At 60.4% G+C, this 10,078-nt stretch overlaps 1 protein-coding gene across 1 annotated transcript in view; it reads left to right on the top strand.

Annotated features, from left to right (window-relative positions):
* Nucleotides 1-1,771: 1,771 nt before the first annotated feature.
* The window catches only part of TNXB (tenascin XB), a 36,584-nt gene continuing 28,277 nt past the window's right edge, over nt 1,772-10,078 (top strand). The window contains exons 1-9 of the mRNA XM_082781949.1: nt 1,772-1,846; nt 3,320-3,540; nt 4,072-4,308; nt 4,845-4,957; nt 5,757-5,910; nt 6,907-7,863; nt 7,940-8,029; nt 8,209-8,496; nt 9,233-9,526. Coding sequence (XP_082638075.1) covers nt 3,324-3,540; nt 4,072-4,308; nt 4,845-4,957; nt 5,757-5,910; nt 6,907-7,863; nt 7,940-8,029; nt 8,209-8,496; nt 9,233-9,526 — 2,350 coding nt within the window. The 5' untranslated portion in view covers nt 1,772-1,846; nt 3,320-3,323. The remainder of the gene's footprint in view (nt 1,847-3,319; nt 3,541-4,071; nt 4,309-4,844; nt 4,958-5,756; nt 5,911-6,906; nt 7,864-7,939; nt 8,030-8,208; nt 8,497-9,232; nt 9,527-10,078) is intronic.

Here is a 10,078-nt window from a genome sequence, read left to right as displayed (position 1 = left end):
CCCCGCCGGGTTGGGCCCGCCCGGCCGGAGGCGAAGAGCAAAACACGATTTCAAGCCAGCAAACGCGGGCGTCCGGCCCCCCCGGCTCTACCCCACACCCCCAGGCCCTAGGGAGCCAGACATCCAGCCTCCCCCCACCCCGCTCTGCCCCACAACTCCAGCCTTGGGGGACTCAGGCATGCGAAGAACCCTGCCCTGCACCTCACACCCCACTGTCCCCCAGGGACCCAGGCGCCTGGGTGTCTCCAGCCCCCACGCAGTGGACCCAAGCCGAGCCTACTCCCCCTGCCCCGTGTCCCGCAGCAACAACAACAACAGCAGTGGGGGGGGGGAACATGGAGAGGGGGGAGCCCAGGGCCAAGCTGAGTCATGGCCCCACCCGGCCCCGTCTGTGGCGCAGCCCCACGGCATGGTCCCACAGCACAGTCCCACAGTCTGCCCCCCTCCACCAGCCCCCCCAGAATAGCCCCATAGCACAGCCCTGCAGCTTGGTCCTACAGCCCCAAGCCTCGGCCCCATAGCAAAGCTCTGCAGCCCCACAGCACTGCAGCACAGCCCCATGGCCCAGCTCTCCCCCCCTCTACCCCTGTCACACTCTTGCAGCCAAGCCCACAGCGTGGCCCCCACAGCATGGTGCCCCCTGCCCATGGCTGGTCCCACAGCACAGCCCCATGGCCTGGCCCCACTGCACCACTGCACTGGGGATGGGACAGGGACAGGCCCAGCAAGCCCTGCTTCGTGTTTGTGCCTCACTGAGCCAGCACTGCCCTAGGTCCTGGAGCTGTGGGATGGCATTCAGAGCCATGGGGTGGCTGGGGCTGAGGGTACACAGAGGGAGGGGGGATTGCAGTTACTGGGAGCACTGGAAGCCATGGGGCAGGTGGCAATGAGTTACTAGGAGCATCAGGAGCTGTGGGGCAGGCAGTGCTGGAGTTACTGGGGGCACCAGGGCAAGCTGCACTAGGATACTGGGGCCAGCTTGGCTGGCTTTGCTGACATAGTGGCAATGCTAGGACCACTGTGGCTGGCTGTGCTGTGTTACTGGGAGCACTGGGAGCTGTTGGGCAGGCAGGGCTGGGGTTTCTGGGAGCACCAGGACAGGTCATGCTAGGATACTGGGAGCACTGGGGCTGGTTGTCATTACTGGGAACACTGGGGCAGGCAGTGCTGGGTTACTGGGAGCACAGGGAGCCCTGGAGCAGGCTGTGCTGGTTTCCTGGGAGCGCTGGGAGCTGTGGACTCCCCCTCCTTTGGCCCCCCCCCACGCGTTGTGTCACCGCTCTGCTATGGCAGCTGGACCCCACATCTGGCCGCGCCGCCCAGATGTTTGGTTGCTGCGGTGACCGCTGCCCGTAAACACATCCCAGGCCCCCCCGGGGTCCGCCCGATCCCGCCCGGTCCCGCTCATCCCAGGGCCGTGGCCAGGCTGGGGGCCCCGCTCGGAGTAGGGGGGGGGGTCCTGGTTCCCCCAGCCCATGGTGTAACGGGGAGGCGGTGGGGGGCTCAAGGCCCCCCAGTGTCTACCGGACCTCAAGGAGGGGCAGGTGCAGGGGCAGTGCTGGACCCTTCAGTTCTGCTCCAGGTCCAGCCTGGTTCTGCCCCACTCCTGTTCGGGTTCTTGTCCCGTTCCTGTCCCGGGTACATCTCAGCTGAACCCGGTGCTGTCCAGTGTCCAGCCCGCTTCTGCCCCGGGTCCGGCGGCACCTGCGGTGGGGCCGCGCCGTGAGCTCAGCGCTGGCGGAGCGCCCGGCTTGGGGCTATGAAAGGGACGGAGCCGCCCCGCTCCTCCGGCACTGCTGCACCCGCCGCCCGCCGTGCCGGGACAAACTGAACCGAACTGAACTGGGTGAGCTGGGCTAAAGCTGGCTGAGCCGAACCGAAGCGGGCCAAGCTGAGCAGAACCGGGCTGAGCTAAACCAGGCTGCGCTGCGCTGCACTGAGCTGGGCTGGGTTGAGCTGAGCGGAGTTGAGCCGAACTGGGCTGAGCAGAACCAGTGGGCCCCAACTGGGCACAACTGGGCCCAACTGGGCCGGGCCGAACCCTACTGGGCCAGCCCCGCCCCCAGCTCCCAATTGGCCAGGTCCCAACCCCCCTGTGCTGCAGCCACAGCTGCTGCAACTACCTGAGAGCAGCAGTGGCACCGGGCAGGTGCCATGGGACAGGGTCACAGAGCGGCCAGAGGGGCTGGTAGGGTCTGATGCTGCAGGCATTACTGGTGTTACTGGCATTACTGGTGTTCCTGGAGTAGCTGGAGTTACTGGAGTAATAGGCATTGCTGGTGCTGTTGGCGTTGCTGGTGCAGCTGGCGTTGCTGGTGTTACTGGAGTAATTGGCATTGCTGGTGCTGCTGGTGTTGCTGGTGTTACTGGAGTAATTGGCATTGCTGGTGTTGCTGGCGTTACTGGACTAATTGCATTTGCTGGTGCTGCTGGAGCTACTGGAATCGCTGGAGCTATTGGAATTGCAGGAGTTACTGGAATTATTGGCATCACTGGCGTTGCTGGCACTGCTGGTGTTACTGGAGTTACTAATGCTGTAGGTGTTGCTGGCGTTACTGGAGTTCATGATGTTACTGGTGTTGCTGGGTTGTTGGAGGGTGGGGTCACTGGCATTTGCTGGTGGTTACTGGTGTTATTGGAGTTACTAGGCACTGGAGGAATGAAGCTACTGGAGTCAGTGGAAACTGTGGCAGTACTGGTGGCAGTACTGGTGCACACAGCTCACTCCAAGACCTGGGGCCACCCCACAGCCGCCAGCTCCCAGCTCCCCGAGGCCTCCATGGGGCAATAGGGCCCTCAGGGTCTGGGAGGCCAGGGAGTGACACCACGGCTGTGGGGCAGTGATGGTGTGGGTGGGTGTCGTGGGTCGTGGGTGCAATGGAGCAGTGCCATGAATGGGTAATGGGTGCTGTGGTCATTGGTGCTGTGGGTGGCCGCTGTGGGTGGCACAGGTCAGAGCTGTGGGGCAGTGCTGCCGTGGGTGCTATGGATGAGTGCTGTGGTCTGCAGGTTCCACGGGTGGGTGCTGCCATGGGGTGGATGTCATTTCTGTTTCCATGCATGGGTTCCCCTGGATGCCCCTGGTCTGGGTGGCTGCTTGGGTGCCATGTGTCCCCCGTGGGTGTCCCTCTGCCCTCCATGGGTGTCCTTGTGTCCCATGTGTGTCTGCCATGGGTGCTGTGGGCATCCACATGTCCCTGCAGGTGTCTGTGAGTCCCATGTTTTCCCCACGCATCCCCGTGGGCATCCGTGGGTCTACTCGGGTGTCCACATGCGACCCCGTGCTCCCCCGTGGGTGCCATCCATCCCCTCCCTGCAGGATCATGTGCCTGGGGCTGCCACTACTGCTGCTGGTGTTGACACTGCGAAGGGTGCAGGGGGGGGTAGGACCCCCCCCTGGACCCCCACCTGGCTCCCCAGAGCTCTCCTGTGGGGCTGCAGCACTGGAGGCAGTGCTGGGGCGCCTGCGGGAGCTGGAGGGAGAAGTGCGGGCGCTGCAGGGACAGTGCGGGGACAACGGGGGGCCCCAGGCCGGCACCGGTATGGGGATGGGGATAGGGAGGGTGGGGGGATATGGGAGGCATATGGAGGTGTGGGGGGGCATGGGAGAGTGTGGGGGACATGAGGGGGGGGGCACGGGGGATAGGGACATGGGGGATATGTTTGGAGACACTGGGGATATGGGTGGGACGCAGGGGGAAAGCATGGGGGATATGTTTGGGGACTTGGGGGATATGGGGGGGAGCACGGGGGATAGGGACATGAGGGATATGTTTGGGGGCATGGGGAATATGGGAGAACATGGGGGGGAGCATGGGAGATATTCAGGGGATGGGGGACATGGAGTATAGGATGGTACAGGGGAATGTGGAGGAAATTAAGAACGTGGGGGGGTGGACGAGGGGAACGGGGGTGGGATATGAGGGGGCATGGGGGACAGGGGGAGGTTTGGGGGGACATAAATGGGGGGATATGGGGGGCTTATGAAGGAATATGGGGGATGTAGGGGGTGGAATGACTGGGGTTACGTGGGGCACATGGGGACCGGGGAGACAGTGCACATCCCTGCAGGGCGCACGGCAGCGCGGGGACTGTGCAGCACCCCTGAGGCAGGGGGCTGCGGGTGCAGGTGCCGGCTGGGGGAGGATGGGGGGGGCCTCCCCTGCCCCGAGCCCCGATGCCCCCTCGACTGCAGTGACCAGGGCCGCTGCCGGGCTGGCCGCTGCCACTGCTTTGCCGGCTTCACCGGGCCATCCTGTGCTACACCTGCCTGCCCCCCCGGCCGTGGTGGACCCCACTGCACCCTCGGTACGTCTCCAGGTGTCCCCATATGTCCCCAAGCATCCCCACTCCCCCCCAGCTTCCTCATCCAAACCCTCCCCCCCCCGCACAGCCATGTTGGGTCCTGATGCCCCACATCAGTGTATCCCTGACTGTCCCCCAGTATCTCCTGCTGTTCCATAATGCTCACTCTGTGTCCCCATCCCAGTGCTCTTGGTTGTCCCCCACAAAGTGCCCTGGGGTCCTCAGTGCTTCTGGTTTCACTCCCAGCCCCTCCTCAGAGTCCTCCACTGCTTTGGGTGTCCCCATGACCCTGGGGGTGTCCACAATCCCAGTGTCCCCATGGCTTGGGCACTCTTGTTCCTTGGGCACTCCTTCCACGTCCTTGTGGTTGTCCCCATCCCCTTGGTGCCCTGTCCTGTGGTGTCCCCAGGGTGTCCCCACTCCATGGGTGCCCCATCCCCAGGTGTCCTCATGTTGTTCCCAACCTGTGGTTGCCCCATCCTGGGGTGCCCCAGAGCATCCCTGTGGTGGCACCTCCCAAAAGGGCTGTGTCCCTGCAGAGATCCCCGCAGTGACACCACGTTTGACTGCACGCAACCAGACATCCTTCCGTGTGAGCTGGCCTCGGCCGAACATGCCTGTGGATGGCTACCAGGTGGCCCTCATCCCCATGGTAAGATGGGGACAGGGACTGGGATGCATCCCCAGCAGAGCAGTATCCCCAGTGTGGTAGTGTAGCTCCAACACGTCTTCAATGTGTCCCCTTGTCCCCAGGATGGGTTGGTGTCCGGAGCCATCTGCTTCTAGCCCTTCTGGGGACACCTCGGTAGTGTCCTTGTTGTATCCCCAACATGTCCCCAATGTGCCTGTTGTCTTCACACCAAGCCAAGGGCCAGGTCACCACACTGCTTTGTGGCTCGGGGATGGGAACATCTCTTCTTTGTGTCCTCTGTGCCCAGGGTGAGCCACAGTGGTGTCACCCATCTGTTGCCTGTCCCCAACACATCTGTTGTCCATAGGATAAGCCAATAGCTGTGGCCACCCTTCTGCTGCCTGGCTTGGGAATGGTGATGTGTCCCCAGCACAGTGTCCCCAGGGTGTCCCCAGCATGCCCCATATCCCCAGAATGAGCTGCAATGATCTGCCTGCAGCCCTGCTTAGGGACTGGGACATGTCCCCGCTGTGGTGTCACCAGTGTGTCCCCAGTAGCCCCCCATGAGGTTCCCCAACATGTCCCCCAGCCTCAGGACAAATAATTATATGCTGCCACCTACCTGGCTCAGGGATAAGGTGTCCTCACCACTGTTTCCACTGTGTCCCCACTTTGGTGCCCTCAATACGTCCCCAGTGTGACTCCAAGACATTCCCCAACTCCAGGAGAAGCCATTGTGGCCACCTGCCTGGTGCCTGGCTCAGAAACAGGTCCCACTTCGGTGTCCCCAACGTGTCCTTGACATGTCCTCTCTCCCCAGGATGAACCAGAAGCAATGGCCACCCACGAACTGCCTGGCTCTGCTGTCACCTTCGAGGTGACAGGGCTGGTGCCTGGAAGCGCCTTCGAGCTCTTCATCCAGGCCCAGCGGGACCAGCACCTCGGGATGCCTGGCACCCTGCGCGTCCGCACCTGTACGTGCCACCTGGCCTGGAAGGGCTGGGGACTGGGACAGGCATGGGGACAGTAATGGGGACAGCATGGGCATGGGGATGTCATGGGCACAGGGGTGAGGACGGGGTTGGGGGTGGGACAGGGGTGGGGAGAGCATGGCCTTGGTGGCTGGGACAACATGGGGATGGGAACAGCATGGGGGTGGAGGCAGGAACAATGCATGGATGGGGACAACATTCAGCACAGGGACAGGAACAGCAGCACAAGGACAGACATGGGGACGGGGATGATGCAGGCACAGTAATGGGGACAGCATGCGCATGGGGATTGGGTGAGGACAGGGATGGTGTGGGGGACAAGCATGGACATGGGGATGGGGAGGGCATCAGGATGGGAATTGTACAGGAGCGGGGACAGGAACGAGGATGTCACAGCCACAGGGATGGGGACAGAGACAGGCATGGGGCTAGGGGTGGGGATGGAGACAGATATGGGACAGGGATGGTGACTGGGATGGGAATGGGTACAGGGGTGGTGCCTGCAGCCTCTGTCTGTCCCCATGTGTCTTTATGTCCCTATGGCTCTGCGGGTCCACGTTGCGTCTGTCTGCCCAGAGGAGGTCTGTGTGTCACTGTGGGTCCATGTGTCCCCCCAGGCCTGTCCATCTGCGTCTGCCCCAATGGATCCATGTGACCCCAGTATATCCCCACGTGTCCCCATGGGCCCACGTATCCCCACATCTACTGGTGCCTCCCTGTGCGTCCCTCTGTGCCCTGGGTCCAGATGTTTCCAGTCTGCCCCCACGAGTCTGTCTGTCCCAGTCCGTCCCCATGAGTCTGGGGGTTCCCAGTCTCTCTCTGTGGTCCCAGATGTCCACAGTCTGCCCCTTTGTGTCCATGTGTCCTAGTCTGTTCCCATGTCCATCCACCCCTGTGTCCCTCTGTGGGTCCCTGGGTTGTGGCAGATGGGGGCTATTGAGGTCAGGCTGCTGACCCTGATCCCCTTTGCTCTCACAGTGATTGCCCAGCCCCTGCCCACCCACGGGGGGCCCCTGGGGTCCCCTACATTCCTGGCATCTCCAGTGGCCCCAGCATCACCATCAGCCCGAGGGTCTCCAGCATCCCCACGGTCCCCAGTGTCACCAGCATCCCCAGGGTCACCAGGGTCCCTGGGATCCCCGGCATCACCAGTATCACCGGATGCATCCCTGGTCTTACCAGGGTCCTTGGGGTCACCAGCGTCCCCAACATCTCCAAGGTCACCGGGATCCCCAGCATCTCCAGGGTCCCCGAGGTCACCAGCATCCCCGAGGTCTCCAGTGTCACCAGTGTCCCCGGCATCACCAGCTTCCCCTGAATCTTCATGGTCACCAGTGTCCCCAAGGTCCCCAGAGGCACCAGCATCCCCAGTATCCCCAAGATCACCTGCATTTCCACGGTCCCCAGCATCACCAAAGTCCCCGGTCTCCCCAGCATCTCCCATGTCCCCAGTGCTCCCAGGTGTTCCATCTCTGCATGACCTGGGGGCTAAGCTCTCATCCTACAACGGGTCATTGCTGCAGCGCCTGGAGAGCCACCTCCGGGCCACGGCCTTCCCTCTCCGGGGTAACCAGACAGTGCCTGCAGTGGCCCGAGCCATCCTCTCCTACCTGCTTCGCCGCAGCCCAGCCTCGCTGCGCTACCAGTTCCTCCGCCACCTCCACCAAAGTCCCCACCCCAAGCCCCAGCTTATGCCAGGGGCTGCCGGAGAGGCCCTTGTGGACCTGGATGGGCTGCGGGGCCACTCAGAGACTGTGGTGATCCGCTACCGGCCCCTGGGGGAGCTGGAGGGGGCTGAGGGGGAGCTGCAGGTGCCAGGGGACACAGCAGTGGCCCGGGTGCCAGGGCTGGTGCCAGGGGCCATGTACCGGGTGGAGGTGCATGGCGTGGTGCAGGGGCGCGTCTCCAAGTCCTACACATCCCTGGTGACTGCAGGTGGGTGACAGGGACAGGGGTGGGGACAGCATTGCATGGGAGCATCTAATAACTCACACTGCTCTCTTGGTTGCAGGGGTAGGTGGCACCAGTGAGCCCCCGATAGACTGGGAGCAGCTGTATGAGATGGAGCTGACTGAGCCTCAAGGTGCCATGGCCAAAGCAGGTACCCCCAAGTGATTCCTGGCAGCACTGGGGAAAACCCAGGTGTTCAGGCTCCCTAGCTCTTGGTATCCAAGTTGGGTGTGGTTGGAAGGAAGGAAAAAAGGAAGGACAGATGGAACGATGAATGGATGGACACACAGATAGATGTTTATGTCTTGCACTGTGCCACCACCATTGCAGCCCCGTCAGAGGAGGAACCACCACAGCGGCCTCGTTTGGGCGAGCTCACGGCCTCCCACGTGACACCCACCACCGTCCAGCTGGAATGGAATGTCCTTGAAGGCACTTTTGACTCCTTCACAGTGCAGTACAGGGATGCACAAGGCCAGCCACAGGCACTTGCTGTGGACGGTGGGTCCCGCACAGTGACTGTTCCTGGGCTGTTGCCTTCCCGCCGCTACAAGTTCAATCTGTACGGGGTGTGGGGGCGGAAACGTATTGGTCTTATCTCCACTGATGCCATCACAGGTGAGGGCTGCTGCATGCTCCATCCGTGTTCCCTGTGGACCTCCATGTGGGGTCCTTGACCTTGAGAGATATAGGAACAGCCTTTGGCTTTGGCTAGTGTGCATGCAGGGTCCAAGGGATGGAGAGGTTTGTATGAAAGGATGGATGATTAGATGATTATGTGACTGGCTGATTAGATGGTAGATAAATTGATAATTGGGTGGATAGTGGGACAGATGGTTGGGATTGAATGGAAGGATTACTGGATGGATGGGAAAATGGGTGGGTGGACTGATGAATGGATGGATAGACAAATGGAACCATAGATGGGTGAAAGCATGTGCTTTTGGATGAATAGTCAGATTGCTTAATGAATGACTAGAAGGATGGTTACATGCTTAGTTATTTGTGTTCAAGTATCCGTGAACATATGTGAGGGAGAAGAGGCATGGAAGGGTGGTGGATGGTTGGACGGAAGGATACAAGGATAGGTGGAAAGACTAATAGTTGGATGGATGGACTCAAATACAAATTTGTGGAAGGCTGGCAGGCTGGATTAACTGGCAAAAGATAATTAGATGGATGACATTGGGAAAACAAATGGAGGAATGGGAAGATGGATAGATGGGTGAGCTGAGTGATGGGTGGGTGATTAGATGGATGGATGCACATATAAATTAATAGGTATATGGATGAGTAGATAGAAGAAAGGGTGCTTGTCCCCTGTGTACCCTGTATTCTGCTGTCCCTATTACAGCCCCAGCACTCCCAAAGGAGGACCTACCATCCCAGCCACGCCTGGGTGAGCTCACAGCCTCCCATGTAACCCCCGACTCCATCCAGCTGGAATGGAGCGTCCCCAAGGGCACCTTTGACTCCTTCGCAGTGCAGTACAGGGATGCACAAGGCCAGCTGCAGGTACTGCCTGTGGATGGTGGTTCCCGTGCAGTGACTGTACCAGGGCTGTCACCGTCTCACCGCTACAAGTTCAACCTGTATGGAATGTGGGGGCGGAAACGTGTGGGCCCCATCTCCACTGATGCTGTCACAGGTGAGGGCTGCTGTATGCCATGTCCTTGTCCCTTACACACCGTGTTTTTTTGAGAAAAGTGAGAGCAAGGGTGGGGTCCATCCAGGGTCCTTGGCCCATTTAGGAAATGGGTGTATCTCTTGGGTTGTGCCTGGTGAATGGATGAAGGAATGCAGGAATGGAATGATGGGGGCAAGGAAAGTTGCAGATGCGGGGATACTTCTTTTGGCAGTATCCCTGGTTAAGTGGCAGAAAAGGCGAAAGGCTGGATTTTTGGAAGGATGTTTGGATGTGAATGTTTTCTGTAAGAGTGGATATATTTCTAGGTGGGTGGGTATGTGGATGGTTGGAGGGATGGACCTAGGTTTGGGTGGATAGAGAACTGGAGAAATATCTGATCAAATAGTGGAATGAGAAACATTCTGATTAATTGGTGGAAGAAGGGAGTGGTGAGCAGAGAGCTAAACGAAAGTGTAAATCACTGACTGTTTGCTTGCATGTTTGGTGAAGATCCTTGTTATCTGATTACTGGGATGAATGGCTGGAGATATGGATGAGAAGTGTGGGTAGATG

This window comes from Aythya marila (genome assembly GCF_965140915.1).
Source record: "Aythya marila genome assembly, chromosome: 33".
Taxonomy (NCBI): Eukaryota; Metazoa; Chordata; class Aves; order Anseriformes; family Anatidae; genus Aythya; species Aythya marila.
Note: the sequence above shows the minus strand (reverse complement) of the source record. Positions and strands in the feature narration are given on the sequence as shown.